At 49.6% G+C, this 18917-nt stretch overlaps 7 protein-coding genes and 1 non-coding gene across 8 annotated transcripts; 3 read left to right on the top strand and 5 right to left on the bottom strand.

Annotated features, from left to right (window-relative positions):
- Nucleotides 1–1116: 1116 nt before the first annotated feature.
- KNAG0L00690 (alkene reductase) lies at nucleotides 1117–2313 on the top strand (the record flags this gene model as incomplete). The annotated part of the gene is made up of 1 exon (XM_022610663.1): nucleotides 1117–2313. The coding sequence occupies one exon, from the start codon at nucleotides 1117–1119 to the stop codon at nucleotides 2311–2313; it is 1197 nt and encodes a 398-aa protein (XP_022466937.1).
- A 1065-nt stretch (nucleotides 2314–3378) lies between these two features.
- AUS1 (ATP-binding cassette sterol transporter AUS1) lies at nucleotides 3379–7521 on the top strand (the record flags this gene model as incomplete). The annotated part of the gene is made up of 1 exon (XM_022610661.1): nucleotides 3379–7521. The coding sequence occupies one exon, from the start codon at nucleotides 3379–3381 to the stop codon at nucleotides 7519–7521; it is 4143 nt and encodes a 1380-aa protein (XP_022466936.1).
- Nucleotides 7522–7797: 276 nt separating this feature from the next.
- KNAG0L00670 (uncharacterized protein) lies at nucleotides 7798–8562 on the bottom strand (the record flags this gene model as incomplete). Its single annotated transcript, XM_022610660.1, has 1 exon — nucleotides 7798–8562. The coding sequence occupies one exon, from the start codon at nucleotides 8560–8562 to the stop codon at nucleotides 7798–7800; it is 765 nt and encodes a 254-aa protein (XP_022466935.1).
- Nucleotides 8563–9650: 1088 nt separating this feature from the next.
- KNAG0Ltrna3P lies at nucleotides 9651–9759 on the bottom strand. Its single transcript has 2 exons — nucleotides 9723–9759; nucleotides 9651–9687 (listed from the first exon to the last, which is right to left on the bottom strand). It is a non-coding gene; the product is annotated as a tRNA-Pro (tRNA).
- A 278-nt stretch (nucleotides 9760–10037) lies between these two features.
- On the bottom strand, nucleotides 10038–12077 carry PET127 (Pet127p; the record flags this gene model as incomplete). The annotated part of the gene is made up of 1 exon (XM_022610659.1): nucleotides 10038–12077. The coding sequence occupies one exon, from the start codon at nucleotides 12075–12077 to the stop codon at nucleotides 10038–10040; it is 2040 nt and encodes a 679-aa protein (XP_022466934.1).
- Nucleotides 12078–12286: 209 nt separating this feature from the next.
- Nucleotides 12287–14386, bottom strand: RTS1 (protein phosphatase 2A regulatory subunit RTS1; the record flags this gene model as incomplete). Its single annotated transcript, XM_022610658.1, has 1 exon — nucleotides 12287–14386. The coding sequence occupies one exon, from the start codon at nucleotides 14384–14386 to the stop codon at nucleotides 12287–12289; it is 2100 nt and encodes a 699-aa protein (XP_022466933.1).
- A 263-nt stretch (nucleotides 14387–14649) lies between these two features.
- Nucleotides 14650–15375, bottom strand: KNAG0L00640 (uncharacterized protein; the record flags this gene model as incomplete). The annotated part of the gene is made up of 1 exon (XM_022610657.1): nucleotides 14650–15375. One exon carries the CDS (start codon nucleotides 15373–15375, stop codon nucleotides 14650–14652), a length of 726 nt encoding a protein of 241 aa, XP_022466932.1.
- Nucleotides 15376–15584: 209 nt separating this feature from the next.
- Nucleotides 15585–18911, top strand: SMC5 (DNA repair ATPase SMC5; the record flags this gene model as incomplete). The annotated part of the gene is made up of 1 exon (XM_022610656.1): nucleotides 15585–18911. One exon carries the CDS (start codon nucleotides 15585–15587, stop codon nucleotides 18909–18911), a length of 3327 nt encoding a protein of 1108 aa, XP_022466931.1.
- Between the last annotated feature and the right edge of the window lie 6 nt (nucleotides 18912–18917).

Genomic DNA, 18917 nt, shown 5'->3' with positions numbered 1-18917 from the left:
GATGAAGTTCCAGTTCACAACAGTCGAGTATTTCTGGTGATTTCAGTTTTATTAGTCGTTTCAGATGACGCCTATCTTCTGCAAACGAATGAACCAGATTGATCTTAAACCAAAGGAATAACATTAATACGTGAACAGCGTGTCGTTTTACATTGTCTAGAGCTGGACGAATCGTTGGCTTCAGCTTGCCATGGTCACTTTTACTCTTATTCCCAAGACCTCTTCTCCACAGGTAAACAACGCATCTTAGTTTTCTTAAGTGACTCTCAACTGTGGCTGTAATAAGCTGGGCCCGACACATGCAAAAACCCCATTGCAGACGTTTCCAACCAGAGTATCAGGTTATGATGGCTCATAACCTTGTTGTAACTTTACAGCAGAAGGTTCGAGAAAGAGACAGCCGAGACGATGAACGAGAATACTGGGGCGACGGTGGAGCTTGTCTCTTACAAGGTTGTTATCGTAATCACAACCTCTCCTAGTGATATGTCATTAAACAACAGTCTATCATTAAGATGTGTCTTGTGTAGTTTCAAGATAATAAGCGGGTCGGACACTTTTACGTAATCATTTCGTCGTGGCTTAGCAGTTCAACTTCCGCTACTCCAGTGCACGCCAAGAATATATCGCAGCACCGACTTTGAAGTGCATTACCTACAGAAGGTATGGAGACTTGGAGATGCCGAAAGGGAGGGAGAGAAAGAGTACCCCATGTCCGGTGCCCATCAAGAAGCCCTGCTACAGAGGGCCCTCTGTCATCGTCGCAGACAAAAAAAAGTGTGGAAAGTTATTATATAAGCAAAGAATGTTCCGCTTCCGTTTCCGCTTCCGTTTCCGCTTCCGTTTTCAGCCGTTTCTCGAAGTGACAGCGGGCAACTGCGCTTGAAGCGAGTTCTGTCTTAGTCAGAGTGGCTACTTGTTGTACATACACAGGCATGCCACTCAGTGCGACACATCTGTCATACGGGTCCTGTATCCGGACGGTGGCTGTCACTTTCATATAAATAGAGGGTATCACTTGGCAAATTAAAGCAATTGATATCGTCTCTTGTTCCCTTGTATATGATGGTCTTACAGATACACCAAGCATAACAACAAGCTTAACACCCTCTAACCATGTCTTTCCAAACAAACTTTACCCCCGTCGCTCTTAAGGACGCCAACCTCTTCAAACCCATCAAAGTGGGGGCCATGGAATTGGACCACCGTGTCGTGATGGCTCCATTGACCAGAATGAGGGCTCTTCACCCTAACCATATCCCCAACGAGGAATTGACCCCATTGTACTATGACCAGAGATCAAAGGCTCCAGGTACTCTGATTATCACGGAGGCAACTTTCATCTCCGCACAAGCTGGTGGGTACGACAACGCTCCAGGTATCTGGTCAGAGGAACAGGTTGCCGTCTGGAAGAAGATCTTTGCTAAGATACACGGGAACAACTCCTTTGTCTTTGTACAATTGTGGAATTTGGGAAGACAGGCTATCCCCAGCGCTATGGCCAGAGATGGGCTCCGTTACGACTCTGCCTCTGATGACTTGTACATAGACGAAGAGACCAAGAAGGCCGCATTCGATGCCGGTATTAAGCAACACGGTATCACCAAAAGTGAGATCAAGCAGTACATTGCAGAGTACGTCCATGCTGCCAAAAACTCTATCGAGGCCGGTGCTGACGGTGTCGAGATCCACAGTGCCAACAGTTATATACTGAACCAATTCCTGGACCCAATTTCTAACCATAGAACTGACGAATACGGCGGATCTATTGAAAACAGAGCCCGCTTCTCTTTGGAGGTTGTCGATGCCTTGATCAATGCCATCGGTGCCGAAAGAGTGGGGATCAGATTTTCACCCTTTGGGAAGTACGGTGGTATGTCAGGTAGCGACGATCCTCAGGTATACGAACTCTACTCTTACCTGCTGGACCAATTGGAATCGAGAGCACAATTTGGTAACAGATTAGCATACGTGCACCTCATGGAACCCCGTGTCACGAATGCTTCCCTGGAGGAAGGCCAAGGTGAAGACCTGGAACATTCGAATGATTTTGCGTACGAACACTGGAAGGGTCCCATTATCAGATCTGGTACCTTTGCCATCAACCCAGATATTACCAAGAGAGTAGTGGACGACAGAACTTTGATCGCGTATGGGAGATACTTCATCTCAACTCCAGATTTACCCCACAGACTAGCCGAGGGGTTGCCTTTGAACAAGTACGACAGACCCACGTTTTATGCACCAAGTGCCGTTGGTTACACAGATTACCCAACTTACGAAGAGGCCTTGAAGTTGGGGTGGAAAGCTTAAGCAACCTTACATAGAATAGCGACAGACACAGTCACCTGCCATATATCTCCCACATATAAACCGTATAGCGAGAAGTAACAAATATAACTCTACTCTCCACATATTCAAGATAGCATGCAATCGCTTTGTCTTCGGGCGTAAACTCTAAAAATTCGTTTAGCTCACCAAACGAACAGCGTGTAAAACAGAACCCTGGGGTGCACCACCCTCAAAGCGGCTGTTAGACATAGCCTCGTTGTGTCTCCACCTTTTGTTGAATTGACGTGAGCGCAAAGAGGTGAGCGAAGCACTGACCCCTGAAGCTCTCGTACTCTACTGCAAGCTACAGCACAGGAACGAGAACTAAAATAAAGCAGCGGAATTTGTTTGCTTCCCTCCGCGAACTCGACGCGTCAAAACAAGACGCCGCGTTGCCAACTTCTCTACGGCTAAGGGCATCGCGGACGGGTCGTACGTGGAGCCACCTCGGCACCGGTTTTGCTTCTGCCTCGAAGGTCCACATCGAGAGAACGCCCGTTTTGTTATTGTCTTCTTTTTTTCTTTCTCTCTTCTACTTTTCTTACAGCATTGTCTTCTTGTCGTGTATTTGAGGACCATCCTAGCGCAGCTATACGAGACCGTTTACCTTCCTTTCAAGCAAACCACAAACGAAACGAAGCACAATTGGTCTCCAGTCGTGACGAGGGGTAGCGTGATCTACACCCTCAACAAACACCAATGTTTCCCAGAATTTTTTTGCCGTTGTTTGTCAGATATGCGATGACCGAATGAGGTTCAATGCGTGTCTGATGGCGGCGGCTCGGTAACGGTTTGGTTTAAACGATGAGGAGCGGGGCACGATTTGGTGTAAACAACCGTAGCCAGAGAAAAAACTTTCAGTGCGGCATACATTCGCAGGCAACGTAATTGAAACCGGGAATAGGCATGTGGCTGCACATTCATGCACACACACATGTATATATATATATATATATACGGATCCCGTCATGTCCCAGTTCAGTATTTTCTTCCCCCATACAAGGTTCCCTGCCAGACGGAGAGACCCAAGAAATTCGGTAAGAATCAATGTCGCTTTCTGAATATTTCACACCAGTAGCAGATGCGTCTGTTACGTTCGATGGTGCAAATATTCAATTGAGCGGGGATTTCATCTCTGAAAACAACGCCGGCGAAAAGGCGGATGGTTACGTCAACGACCTGACTTTTCAAGCGGAAGGTGGTGAAATGGTGCTTGTTTTGGGTAACCCAACATCAGCCGTGTTCAAGTCCTTATTCCACGCGGCTAAAAATCTAGAATACTCACCAGAGGGATCTATTCACTTCAAAAACAACGAGTTCAAAGAGTATGGTAAGAAATGTCCACATCAGACCATCTACAGTAACGAACAGGATGTTCATTTCCCGTTCTTGACCGTCAAACAAACTGTGGACTTCGCTCTGAGTTGCAAGTTCGATCTTTCTAAAGAGGAACGTGAGAAAATAAGAAACGATATCTTGAAAGAGTTTGGGTTGTTGCACGTTTCGGACACAATCATCGGTAACGATTTTGTCCGTGGTATCTCCGGTGGGGAAAGGAAACGTATTTCCATTATTGAAACTTTCATTGCCAACGGGTCCGTCTACCTATGGGATAACTCCACCAAGGGGCTGGACTCTGCTACAGCCTTGGATTTCCTTACTATCCTAAAGCGTATGGCTAGAACGACTAAGTCGGTTAACTTCGTCAAGATCTCACAGGCCTCTGACAAGATTGTTGAGAAATTTGACAAGATTCTGATGCTTACCGACAACTATCAAGTGTTTTACGGTACAGTTGACGAATGTTTGTCGTACTACCGTGATCAATTGGGTATCAGGAAAGATCCTAACGACTGTATCATCGAATACCTAACTTCCATTCTGAACTTCCAGTTCAACCAGAGTCCCTTTGCTAATACTATTTTGAACAGCAGCGAAAGTGTTCTGAACAAAGGGATGGACAGAAGCAAGGAAGACCTTTCAACTTCTTACCACTCCTTACAATTTACATCAGATACAGACCTGTATCGTCAATGGATTGAGTCGGAATACTATTCGCATTGGAAGGATGTCACATCCAACCACCTGCAGGCCAATGGTACTGTAAGTGGCATTAACCCAGATGACATAACTCCTATATTCAAGATACCTTTGAAGCAACAGTTGATGTTGGTGACTAAGAGAGCTTTCCAGAGAAGTCTGGGGGACAAGTTTTACTTGATTGCACTGCTAATTTCCATTGTAGTCCAATCCTTGGTCATCGGGTCTCTTTTCTACGATATTCCAAAGACTACGATCGGGTCCTTCTCCAGAGGTTCGTTAACCTTTTTCTCCATCCTGTTTTTCACCTTCCTTTCCTTGGCCGAAATGCCCGCTGCCTTCCAACGACAACCTGTGATCAACAAACAATGCCAACTGCACTTTTACTACCCTTGGATAGAAGCCGCTGCTACCACCGTGTTTGATTACTGTTACAAACTGTTATTGGTCGTACTTTTCAGTATTTTGCTCTACTTCATTGCCCATCTTCAATTCAGTGCTGCCAGGTACTTCATATTCTTACTGTTCATTGCGATCTATAACTTCAGCATGGTATCCTTATTTTCCTTGACTGCTTTAGTTAGTCCAACTCTGTCGATTGCCAATCTACTCGCTGGTATACTGCTGTTGGCTATTGCCATGTATGCTTCCTACGTCATTTATCTGAAGGACATGCATCCATGGTTTGTGTGGATCGCCTACTTGAATCCCGCAATGTACGCTATGGAGGCTGTTTTGACCAACGAGCTTTTTGATCTGAAATTGGACTGTACAGAATCTGTGGTTCCTAGAGGCGTTACTTACGAGAACGTCTCATTTGCGAACAGAGCTTGTGCCTGGCAAGGTGCCACTCTAGGTAACAACTATGTTAGAGGTCGTGACTACCTACACGATGGGTTGTCGTACACATATAAACACGTCTGGAGAAACTTTGGTATTCTAATTGGGTTTATCTGCTTCTTCATTGCCTGTTGCTTGTTGGCCGCCCAATACATAAAGCCGATTTACAACGATCCTGCTGCCAAGAGAGCCTTTATGGAAAGATTCCTGCCATTTTTACCCCAGAGATGCTCCAAAAGTCAAAAATCGAATGTCCAAAGAATCCGAAGTAGCTCTTCAGTTGATTCAAGCATCTCAGAATATAATGTGTTCGATAACGGTAAATTAAGTGCTATGGGAGAGATCAACGAGTCTGGTAGACTAGAACACGTCGACGGTCAGAAACATGTTATTTCTTGGAAGGGAATCAACTACACTGTAGCCGGAGACAAAACATTGATTCACAACGTTTCCGGTTACATCAGTTCCGGGTTGACTGCACTGATGGGTGAGTCTGGTGCTGGTAAGACAACTTTGTTGAACATCCTTTCGCAAAGAACCGAGACTGGTGTTGTTACTGGTGAACTACTAATCGATGGTAAACCACTGACCGATATCGCTGCATTCAGAAGGAGTATTGGGTTTGTTCAACAACAAGACGTGCACTTAGATTTACTGACGGTAGAGGAATCCCTAGAAATTTCGTGCAACCTAAGAGGGGATGGTGACAAAAACTATATCAGGACTATCTCTGAGTTGCTGAAGTTGCCATTGGATAAACTGGTTGGAACATTGACCCCTACGCAAAGAAAGCTACTGTCCATTGGTGTCGAACTGGTAACCAAACCTTCGCTATTGTTGTTCTTGGATGAACCCACCTCGGGTCTAGATGCAGAGGCTGCATTGACAATCGTTAAGTTTTTGAAGAAACTGTCGCTCCAGGGCCAAGCTATTTTCTGTACCATCCATCAACCCAGTAAGAGTGTTATCAACCATTTTGACAATATTTTCCTTTTAAAGAGAGGCGGTGAAAACGTTTACTTCGGTCCAACAAAGGGCGCCTCCGCCTATTTCTCCTCCTATGACAAAAACTTATCCTTTGACAAGGAAAATGACAATCCTGCTGACTTCATTATTGATGTAGTGGGTAACAACGATGACCAGGACTCTGCCAAAAGTAGAGGAAGCTGGGTTGATATCTGGGAACACTCTAACGAAAAAATTGGAATGAACCGCGAATTGTTATCGTTGGAAGAGAAAGCTAGGGAACAAAATGTCGATTTTACCATGAATGCGTGGAAACAACCTACATACTGGGAACAACTGAAACTAATCACTAAGAGGCAATACCTTTGCACCAAGAGAGATAGGACGTATATGGCTGCAAAGTACTTATTGAATTCGGGTGCTGGTCTGTTTATTGGGTTTTCGTTTTGGGATATAAAGCACAATATTAATGGTTTGCAAAATTGTATCTTTTTTTGCTTCATGGCCCTTTGTGTTTCTTCCCCCTTGATTAATCAGGTCCAGGACAAAGCTTTAGTTTCCAAGGAAGTTTTCATTGCAAGAGAATCTAGATCGAACACCTACCATTGGTCAGTTTTGCTTCTATCCCAGTTGTTGGTTGAATTACCTTTAGCCATCACAAGTTCTACCTTGTTTTTCGTCTGTGCCTTCTTCTGTTGTAAGTTCAACAACTCACCACCAATTGCTGGTGTATTCTTCCTGAACTACATCCTTTTCTCTGCTTACTACCTGACATTTGGTCTCTGGTTGATATACACGGCTCCTAATTTACAAACAGCTGCTGTTTTTGTTGCCTTCTTCTACAGTTTCACTGCTTCCTTCTGTGGTGTTATGCAGCCATACAGTTTATTCCCAAGGTTCTGGACCTTCATGTACAGAGTCTCGCCATACACTTACTTTGTCGATACATTTGTAAGTTTGCTACTTCACGACAGAAAGGTCCTGTGTGATCTGATGGAGTTTGTTCCCGGACAACCATTAAAGGGTCAAAACTGTGGTCAGTTTATGGCAGCCTACATCGAGGAATTCGGCGGTTACTTGAAGAATCCGAATACATTCACAGTCTGCGCTTACTGTACGTATACTACCGGTGACGACTTCTTAAAGGTGCAAGGCATGGGTTACCACCACAGATGGAGAAACTTTGGTATTGAGTGTGCCTTTGTCGCGTTCAACATATTCGCCATGTTCGCAGGGTACTACCTAACGTACATTGCCAAGATATGGCCAAAGGTTTTCAAACATTTCAGAGTGCTTAAATTCAAGAAGTCGGCGCCCTCGCCCAAGGAAACATCCGTTGTGTAATTATATAATCTCAATAATAATACCCCATTAACCAGATAATGGACCGAGGTCCTGCAAACCCCCGAATGAGCCTATACCAGCTCTAAGGGAGCTGTTAGAGTCACTTTAGGGGAAAATAAATCCTCATAGTTAAAGAAAAGGCTAAATAGATTTAACATAAGCACACATTTACAAACATATCTAACGACCGCTCAGCAACTATAAGTAGCAGAGGAGAAGAGCCAACAGGTAGCTGCTACTTGCGTGAGGATGAATTCTATGATCTCACTGAACTGCTTAACATTGACAGCCGCTAGATTCGGAACAAGCCAACCTGTAAGAGTCTTCACCTTCTAGTGGAGCATCGACGTGTTGAACAGTGTTCCACGAGGAGCACGTGCTACCGTCTAGAGTTGTCGAACAGTGTCTCTTTTGAATCTCAGCCCAGCCGACTTCTTGTTGATACCAAACTTGAGCAACACCGTCATCACCAGTTGAACAAGAGTAGGTCCCACTGCGGGACACGGCTTTAGACCAATCAAAGGTGACACTGTTTCTGAACAGAGTGGTGTCAAAGCTACCGTCAGTGGAACCAGACCATTGATACGAGTAGCCCCATTTTAGGTTCACGGAAGAGTTTGGATCGTCCTTAGAACACTCCGAAATTGGATACCATGGAGACCACCAGCTGCCCTCGGAGATGGTTTGGTATTCATCCCAGCCAAGAACAAATGGCTCGACGGCTTCAGCGGTGCCTTTTTTGCTGTCAGTTGTACCAATAGGGTTCTTGGTTATGTTAGTGTAAAGGGTACCATTACTGTTCTTCACGACCATGGTGGTGTTAGCGAAATCTTCAATGGCGGTGGTAACATTGGCACCAGGCGCCAACTGAACAAGGTTTGTATTGTTCACGAAAGTGCTGATCACACTCCCGTCATTGGTAATCTCGGTGTTGTTTTCGACACCAAGCGAAGAACTGTTGAAAGATCTGAACTCGAAAGCGGAAACAGTGTTAACCAAGGCGAGGATGGCCAGAGGCCACCATTTGACGGACGATGTCATGATTGAAGAGCGATTTATTTGGGATGTTCTCGTCGGATAGCCTTCTTTTTGTGAAAGACGAATCTCTATCCACTTGAGAGCGAAAGAGACAGGCCGAAAGGAATGCCGTTATTCAAAGTTAAGGGTTCTTCTTATATAGAATAACGGCCATTGAAACTCTGCTGTTGTATGTGTCCAACATCCTGAGTATTAGGACAGTAACTGTTGCAAGCCACAGAGAAGAGGAGCACTGGAAAATCTCTATGCGAAACTCAACAATAGAAGTACCATCGCTGTGGGATTATCAAGAGGGTGGACATCCTAGCAACGCGCAGGCCCTCCTCGCTTCAGCTACTGCATTGCGAATCGATGTGGGTCTATACGTTCGGGTTGCCATGGCAACCGTCTGCCGCATTAGGAAATGGACTTTCTCTAAGAAATGGACCTGAAACTGAGGAATGGCGCTGTCTCAGAAACATACTCAACTTGCATCGTGGTTAAGAGGCCGCGACTTTACACACACGATAAGTGAGAAAATCACCGTCCCGTTGTCAATGTGCACTGAATTTTCTTGTACGGCGATACTTCAACACTGTTTAGAGACCCAGTCGCTTCGTCAGAGACTATTGTAGGAAAAAATGAGCAGTTGAAAAGGAGGACAGAATATTCATGCCTAATAGACATATGCTAGACGAGATTTGAGCAAAGAGCCGAGAATGGAAAACCCATGCCCTATTGGGCTCACTCCACCCTCTTGTCCTGGTAATCAGAAACGACGATAACAAGGCTGCGATTCTTAAGAATGATCTTTTACTGGGCTATTTGGGTCTTCTCAAAGTGTGCGAGGAGAGTGGACCGGGCACTTGTCAAATGAAAGGTGTTAGGTAAGCCGAGAAATTGAAACTTTAGATTACAATCTCTGAACGTGGTGCATTTTGTGGAATGCAACCACCTGTTACAAAAAAAAATTGGTCATTGAGGTAAGATTTGAGTCAGACTCTTAATTGCGGTGGTATGTATCGATCGAGATGAAACACGGTCTTGCAAGTGAGGAAGTGCTGTGTTACTGGGCAATTGTACTCAGAAGCTTTGACTCCAAAAAAAATAACGGGGCATACTGGGAATTGAACCCAGGACCTCTCACATGTTTAAGTGATTTTTCTCAGGTGTACCTAAGAATCGCCCAAAGCGAGAATCATACCACTAGACCACACGCCCGTTGTTATTGAAATTTTCAAAAAATTGTGGTTTGCCAAATGATGGTTTTTTAACCGAAAATCTGCGCTGTTTAACTGGGATATAATGCTTCTGTGGGTCTGTAAACCAGACCGCGTGTCTAGCACACAGAACGAGAACCTTTTTTAGCTATTCTGTTGTTTAAGTTCATGGCTACTTGACTTGCAAGTAACGCAGCGTCTTCTATTTACAAAAGTACGTGTGTACATGCCTAATGCTTAATTACAAGAAACGGGTTCGCTTCGTGGAACCCTGCATCTCTATAAACTTTCCTTCATGGAGGTCCTCCTCTTGCTTCTGAGCTCCCCCCTCAGGGACAGCGCTCTCAACAGTAATTGGAACTGCGAGGGCCCTCCCTCTACTTCCTCATTCGCCCTTTTGAACTTCCCATTGAGCAAATCCGTGATTCTGTTCGTTATACTTGAGTTGTCCTCCTCTGCTTCGTCCCTCACGATGCTTTGAAATTTCAGGGCATCAATTTTGACGTTCAAGTACTCCTGGCACAGGGAGACAATCAGTTTCTTGTCTCTGATCGGTGTGAGGGTCCCCCTAGTGACCCACTCGCCGACGTCTAGCTCATGGTAGAAATTTGGAGTGTCCCTGTGGGCCCCCTCCGGATAATAATTTTTTTTCAACTGGTTGAACACATAGCCTTTTTGCTTCCTGTCCAATGGTGAGTTTTTCCCACTGAGGTATGCAGGGATGGCTACCGAGTCCCGGTGGTGTCTTTGCAAATGGGCCACCTCCAGTTGGAACCCGATCACCTCGTTTCGGTCAGCTTTGTCCTGGAGGAGTCTCTTGTTACTTAAAACGATGTCATCCAGTTTCTGTTCCAAGTCCTCCAAAGTATCCGTTTTCGCGATTGGGACTAAGGGGGTATCCTCGTAGTCATCTGGAAGTGGGTACGCGAGCACGTTCAGTACGGGGACTTCGATTGATTTACCTCGCGATACTGGGATTTTCTTCTTCTCCGTTTTGACCAGTACTTTGGCGAGTCTCCAATCTCCAGATTTCTGGGACAGTTTGTTCTCAATGTTCCCGAGAAGTTGTCTGAGTAACTGTACAGATATTTTGAACTCTGCGTCTGCAAGGGTGCTTGCAATCTGCCTACTGTTGCGTTGATGTCTCGCAATAAACTCCCCCTGTCCGTAAATCTGTCTGAAGATGGCGTCTCTTGTTTCGAGCGACCTGGCAAAACTTCTGTCGTAAGTCGAGTGGATGATGTAGTCAATCTCGTCTAGGGGCAAGTACTGAAATCCGAACATCTTTTTGATGTTGTGGTACGCAAGGAATATCCCGTCCATGCACCCCATGCGGGCCTGCAGGGAGTACTTGAGCAGCGTGGACCTGATGACCTCGAAGAACTCTCTCTCGAGAGACTCGAACTCACCGTAAACGCTGTCCATTTCGTAGCCCGTGAAGTTGTTGTTGCGTTCGACGTAGGGCAAATCGTGGCGGATCGACACGGCTGCGCGTGTCTTGAGATCGAAGATACCAGACCCAGGCAACTGCGGGTCGTACGCGTCCAGCTGCGACCTGATGATGAAATCGTCGAGCTGCGAGTAGTGGTAGTGCTCCGCGGGCTGCTGCTGGGTGTCTCTGGGGGGTCGCTCCGTGAGGAATTCCTCAAGCGAGTGGCCCAGGACGGAAAGGATCATCTCTCTGTCGAGACTTTTATCCGAGTCGATGGACACGACGCCCTGCTTCTTCCTCCGCAAGATGATACTCGCTGGGAACTGTGCTCCCCTCGTGAACTGGCAATGCTTCTGCGGGAAGTTCTTCGAAATCGAGGAGTTCTCGACGTTGAGTTGTCTGAAGTTGGACACGAGGTAGTGTAAATGTGAGAGCACTGCAGTCATTGAACTCGTCGACGAGACGTACTTCTTGTTGAGCCCCCGGGCGACTCTCCACAGGGACTCATCCTTGTGTGGTGTCACAAACAGCGGTCTCTTTTGCGGGGACCTGCAATGCTGTAGAAACTCCCCCGGGATGACCTCGAGCGCGCTGTCGTAGTTGTACACCCCGGACCTGGTGTCCCGCAGCGGGTGCAGCACGACGGGCTCGTACAGCGTCCGTTGCAACCCAAAGGACAGCGGTGGTGGATTCCCCGCCGCATGCTCGACGCCGAACCGGGACGGATCCACGAGTTCGTAGCTTACACCTTTCGCGGTTGCCGTGAACGTGAGAGGCCACCTCTCTGCCCTCTGGGACCGTAAGGGCGCGGATCCAAAGCGTCTCCCCGTGTACCGCACACTGCAGCAGCGTATCTTCCCAGCGCACAGACTGCTGCCCGTGTTCATTGCAGCGATGGTCCCTTGAGGTAGTAGTTGATGTTCAGTCTGCAATGGGTTAAAACCAGGATTTGAACAGAAAGCGATGAGCTCAAACGAGAAAGGTCTTTGAAGGAAGGCGTTTAACCGTTATACGTACTGTTGTGGTTCTACATACGGCCTGTGTAAGTGTTGTTGCTGTTTTATAAAAAGGTTGTAAAGGTTAAAGGGTCTTTGGATCATTCCGGGGGTCCACTTTCTTGTAAAGTTGTTGTTGCGAGTTCGTTATCATTAGCGTCTGTCCTCGTTGGGTCGTCCCTGAGTTCCTGGACGTACCGTTCCAGAGCCCTCCATTTCTTGTCCCTCTGGCGGCGTCTGTGTTCCGTCTCCTTGACGCTGGAGAGGTACAGTGCGTTGCAGTTCTCGTAGAGGACCGGGTTTGTCTCGAGGAAGATCTTTAGTGCTTTGAATGCCATTGCGTGGATTGCTTTGTTCCAGGACCCTGAGTTGATGGCCTGTTCGACGAGCATGTACGGGTCCGAGAGCCCGCCTGGGTCGCCGTGCGTGTTGAGGAGTGTCCCCGAGGAAGAGTTGTGTGTATTGTTGTTGTTGTTGTCCAGTTCGAGTTGTGCTGTGAGGTCGTAAAGTGCTGGGAAGATGATCGGTAGAATGACCTCTGCGTTTTCGATGCACAGGTTGAGGAAGTATTCGTTGTTCCAGTAGCTCAACACTTTCTCTGCGACTTGGAAGTGTGCAGAGGAGATACATTTTGCTAATTGGACGAATAGTGGTACCTCAACTTTAATGAATTCTAGTGGTTCAATGACCTCGAAGATATCTTCTATCTCGTTGAGGAACATGATCTCCTTTGTTGAGTTGATTTTGGGCCAGTAGCGGAGTAGCCCCATAACAACTTCCTCTGTGAGCAAAGGTTCCTTCTCTAGGAACTGAACGATACAGTATGCCAACTGTGGATGGTACAACGACAGGCAACGTACTTTGTGCAATGGGATGAGCACCCTGACCAGGAAAATTTTGTGTTCCTCCTTCAAAGGTAGCGCGAACCCGTTGATGATGGATCCCAAGATCTCCAACAGTTCTGCGATTCCGTTGAACCGCTCAGACTCGTAGATGAACTGTAGGAAGATGTTGTTGATCGATCTACGGATGAAACTTCTAAGGCTGAGGAACTTCCCGTAGATCCTGTGGAGTGTAGTCTTTAGACAGTCGCGTTCCCTGATATCCTCACTATCGAACAACTCTAGCAATCTGAGAATAAACTGTTGGTCAATGTACTGTTTGGCCACTTGGTGGTTGAAATCGGGGGACTCTACAAACCTAAGGAACACCTCGTAGACAAGTTGCATGTGCGGCCAAGCCAATTCGTTCACTGGCTCATCCTCGTCCGGGTCGTAGATGTCCCCTATCGGGTTCACCGGTGGCGGGATCGGTCTAAACAGGTTAATCTTGAACATCGCGACCATGTGGAGGTACATCTCTGGAGAGTAAGCGAACCTGTTTGTCACGATAAACTCGATCAACTCTTGCAGGGTGTTACGTTTGATCTCTTTCCCCTGTATATCGAAACTAGGGTCGTTGAAGTCGAACATGACGTTACATTGGTCCACTTTGGCAATGAACAGGGGGATCTTCTCCTCCGGTGATACGTCGTCGAACAGGGGCAGCTTCGTGATGTGCGTGTACCGCGACCGTTCGAACCTGGAGGACGAGTGCCGTTGCGGGGTCTTCCCGATCCCGTCGATGTCTGCATCTGCGAGCTTCGTCGGAGTGGGCAGCCTCTCGAAGGAGTGCGACCCGCGTGGGATGTCGATACTCGAGGGTGACATGGGTTGTGGTTGTGGCAGCACCGCAGAGGTGGCACCAACAAGGCTGGGCCCGTGAGCCGGCGCGTGAGCGGCGGCCACGGGTGGCGCACTCTCGTGGCCACGGCTACCTTCACCATGCTCATTGTCCCTCGACGACGACGACGTCGAGGGCACACCCGTCACGGTCACCGCGGGCGCCCTCGCCTCGACGTCGTCGATGTCTGCCGTCGGGTTGGGCTTGCTGACCGCGACGGCCCGCGCTGGCGACTGCGAGGCGGACGCCGACTGCGCACTTCTTCCACTGCGTCTACTGCTCCCACTGCTGCTGGTAGAAGCACTGGCACTGGACCTCCCCGTCCTGTGCCTCTCGCCCGTCTGCCTCCTCTCCTTGTCCTTGTCCTTCCCCGGGGCAGTCGCAGTGGTGCTTGCCGTGGCAGTGGTGCTGCCACTGCTGCTGCTGCTGCCGGAGAGACTCCCCGTCGTCTTCTTCAGCCGCTGCTTGAACCCGCGCATCATCTGTCCGCGCTGCTCTTGCTGTTCTTGCTGTTGTTGGTCGCTGCTGGTGCTGCGACTTGTCTCGTCTTGTGTTCAATTCCAAAATTTGAAACGAATCGAAACGTTGCGGTCGGCGGCTGCTGCGAGCTTCGAGAACGTCTTCTTCTTGCGTTGTTGATATTCTCTTCTTCTTGTTCTCTTGTTCTTATCGTTGTTCTTATCGTATTCTTCCTGTTCTTGTACGTAGATCTATATAGTGGTGGGTACTCCGTGCTATTGCGTTACTTAGTGCTGGTGCGCTGCTCTGGTAGGTATACCATGAGATACGCCGTAAACCCTTCCCCCTGCGCATCCAACTCCCCAGCGCTGTTCACCTCGCCCTGGCCAAACTGGAACGTCAAACACGTCCTAAACCCAAAGTACTCATACACGCGTCTCGCCCTCTCGTTGATCGCCTCCAGTACAATAGCACACCCCTCGCAGTCCGCACGGTCCTTGTATGCGTCGAAGATCGCACGGACAGACCCGCGTGTCCGCGTGTCCCGAGGGTCCCGCCCAACTACGTACAGGTAGTAGTACCCGTTCGTGCCACGTATCGCTTCCCGCTTCGCTGCGTCCAGCTGGTCGTAGAACACGGAGTCGAAAGTCGGGTCCCCGCTGCGTGGGGGTGTTGCGTGGTGGCCGGGGACAGTGAAGATCGCCACAGCATTGAAATCGTTCGCTTCGACCACTTCGGCACCGTGGTCATGGTACCACGCGTTCATGTAGTGTTGAGCACCGTTAATCCTCGCGGCAGAGAACCGTTCGTCCAGTGGGATCCCAAACAGCTTCCGCATCATGTAATCGTTCGCAGGTTGGTCAGCGAACGCAGCATAGAGAGTCTCGGAGGCCCTGTCGACGTCGTCCGTCAGCGAAAGGGGTACACCGCCCTGTGGCCCAGCAGTCTTCCCCACGTTCTTCGTCCCAGTCTCAAGCCTCGCGCTCTCGTGTTTAGGAGAGGGCAACATCGTTGCCCCACTGCATCCCAGACCAAACCCATCCCAGCAGCACTCACCGAGCACCACAGCACCAGCTCTTATACCTCGCACCGCCAGCGTCTCTTATCGCTGCGGATCCCGAATTGGCAACGCTATGCGCTGCGCAGATAACACTTCAAGACACTCGAAGACGAGGAGGAGACCTCTGGGACGGCCACAAGACGGTAACGACACCACAGATGCACGAGACGGTGGGGAAGAGGGCTAGGGTGTCCGATGGGGGTGATGCTGATGGGCAGCGGCGTCGCGTGAAGGACAGGAGGGTTGGTGAAGGCGCCGAAGTTGCAGACGACAACGACCGGAGGGAACCTGCGGTTCCCCGGGTCGCTGGGTTCGCCCCCGGGAACGTCGTACGCCTCCGGCTGCACAACTTCGTCACGTACTCGCTCGCGGAGTTCGAGTTCTCTCCCTCACTCAACATGGTCGTCGGCCCCAACGGGTCAGGGAAGTCCACACTCGTATGTGCCCTGTGTCTGGGACTCGCAGGGCGCACAGAGTACCTCGGCCGTATGAAGCGCAGCGACTCATTCATTAAGAACGGCGCGGACTCCGCACGGATAGACGTCTGGCTCGCGGGGGAAGACCCGGGAACAACACTCAAAGTGTCCCGTGTCCTGACACGGAACCACAAGAAGGCCTCGCTTTACTACGTCGACGGCGTGGAGACCTCAGAGCAACGTGTACGGCAACTGGTCGCCACGCAGCACAACATACAACTCGATAACCTCTGCCAGTTCCTCTCCCAAGAGCGGGTCCAAGAATTCGCAAGACTCAGACCGGATAAACTGCTTCTAGAGACGGTCCGCGCATGTGACAGACAACTGCTGGACTGCTGGACTCAACTCGCACAACTCCAACGAGAACACATCTCACTGGACAAAGAGGTCCAACTTGAAAGGGAAACCTCGAGAACCTCACCTCGCAGCAGACAAGACTCGGAGGGGGCAGTGTCCGCACTCAGAACGTACGAGAACACTCGCAAACAAATCATGACACATAACCAGTTGCTCCCCTACGCGCAGATCAAAGAGCACAAGGCCAGCCTGACAAGGTACAAGACAGAGTACCAGGTCGCAAAGAGACAACTACAAGCGCTCCTCAACGACAAGAAGCCATTCCAACAACTGTTGGAATCCCTCGCGAGCGGGTCAACGCAAGAGGATAGGGCTGCCGCGAAGGAGTCCCTCACTCGTGCAAGGATCGCACTACAGGAACTCGCTGTACAACTCGCACTGCTTAGGGATAACACTCGCGATACGGGAACGCAAGTGGCAGTGTACCGCAACAGGACACACACCATCGCAGCAGAGATCACAGAACTAGAAACGGCAGCCGAACAACAGCAGGCGGAGCTTGTGGTCGCGAAGGAGAAGATCCCGCCACAACCAGCGGTAGACGAGTTGACAGCACAGAAGGCGCAGTTGTTTGAAGAACAGCAACGAGCCGCGGATGCAGTTGCGGAACTTGTCGCCAACGAGGCCAGGACCGTCGCTCGCGAACACGACCGACTGCATCGTGAACTCCACGACACGAAGAAACGCCTTTTGGGGAAGGACCGTATCAGTGTCCTCGAAACGGGCCACAATGGGGGCAGGGACCAACGTGAGTACGAGGAACTCAAGAGAGCTGTACTCTACCTTAGAGCACACGCAGATACGTTCGCGAACGATGTCGTAGAACCTCCCATCCTCGCAGTCCAGGCACAGGACCCCCTACTAGCGTCGTATCTCAACAGGTGCGTCGACGCAAACACAAGCAGAGCACTGACTATCGGTAACTCGGCAGCATACGCTCAACATAGCGAGTCCCTACTAAGCAGGTTCAAAGTCAACCTCAGAGAACTTAGACAGGGGTACCAAAGGAAACAACCAGTGGCCAGCGAGGAACTCCACAGGTACGGGTTCGAAGGGTACCTCATTGACTTCGTCCGCGGGGACCCGCAAGTGATCGAAATGCTTTGCCAGCAAAGTAACATCCACGCGATCCCGGTCTCCCGCAGAGAACTCACCGTGGAACAATTGAAGGCGCTGACGGAACCTCGCGAAGGCAGACCCGCTCTGTTTAAGAAGTTCATCTCTGGGAGAAACCTTGTCACGGTCAACACGTCGCTCTACTCTCGCCAAACATTCAGCACGGAGGTTGAGATCGGGTCCACAAACCTGTACCAGCAATCTGTGCTCACGGAACAGCAGAGGAGAGAGCTAACGAGCACAGTCCAGAGATTCGAGGGACAGATCAAGGAGAAACGTGAGCAACTGGACGAGATCTCCGCCAGGAAGTCCAAACTGCAACACAGAGAGCAGGAACTGAAACGAGAGGGCCAACGCATCGGCAACAAGCTTTCCGAATTCAACCGTCTCAGGTCGCACTACTCGTCCCTTGGTGAGAAACTCGCGGCGACAAAGAGGAAGCTCGAGCAGAAACGGCATGACAGTAGGACGGATGTCACGCCAAAGATCGCACAACTGGAGGCGCAGATCGCTCAGAACTTGGTAGACCAAACGGGCAAGATCCGCCAGATGGTCCGCCTGAACACGAAACTGCAAGCTGCACAGACGCAGTCGCTTGAGGCGGACATCGGTTTTTTCGAAGTCAGGAACAGACAGGCCGCGCTCAGCGAGGTCATCGGCGCGTTTAACGAGCAAGAGACTACGCTCACCAGAGAGTACAGAGAGAAGCGGGACCAGATCGAAACCATGCGGAACACGGCGGAATACAAACTCTGGGTCGAACAGATCAAGGGGTACGACGACGCACTCAAGGATCAGTTGAACGAGTTGGCGGAGAAGTACGAGTCCCAGGGGGACTTCAACACGGAGTACATTGGAGAGCAAGTGGAGAGACTTGAGTCCGAGATCCGCATGATCAACCACGACGAGTCATCCATTGCGATCCTACAGGAGGTCGAGCGCAAACTCGCAGACGTCAAGGCCAGACTGCCTGCAATGGTCCGCAAACTAGATGCAGCTACGGCGTCAATGTCCACGATGCAGGCGGAACTCGAACCGAGACTGGACACCATCGTCGAGAAGATCTCGGAGAGGTTCACTAACCTGTTCACGAACGTCGGGTCCGCGGGGGCCATCCAGCTGAGCAAACCGCACCTGTACCAAGAGTGGGAGATGAAGATCATGGTCAAGTTCAGGGACAACGCTCCCTTGAAGAGACTGGACTCACACACGCAGTCCGGTGGTGAGCGGGCCGTTTCCACAGTGCTCTACATCATTGCATTGCAAGAGTTTACCTCCGCACCCTTCAGGGTAGTCGACGAGATCAACCAAGGTATGGACCAACGGAACGAGCGGATCGTTCACAAAGCCATGGTGCAGAGTGCGTGCGCGGACAACACTTCGCAGTACTTCCTGATCACGCCGAAGCTGCTCACAGACCTGTACTACCACGAGAAGATGAGAATTCACTGCGTCATGGCGGGTCCCTGGGTCCCGGACTCGCTGAAGGACCCGGAGATGGTCCATTTCGGCGAGACTACCAAGTATGTAATGTAGAGATAG

This window comes from Huiozyma naganishii, chromosome 12, assembly GCF_000348985.1.
Source record: "Huiozyma naganishii CBS 8797 chromosome 12, complete genome".
NCBI lineage: Eukaryota > Fungi > Ascomycota > Saccharomycetes > Saccharomycetales > Saccharomycetaceae > Huiozyma > Huiozyma naganishii.
This window is presented reverse-complemented; position numbering and strand designations above follow the sequence as displayed.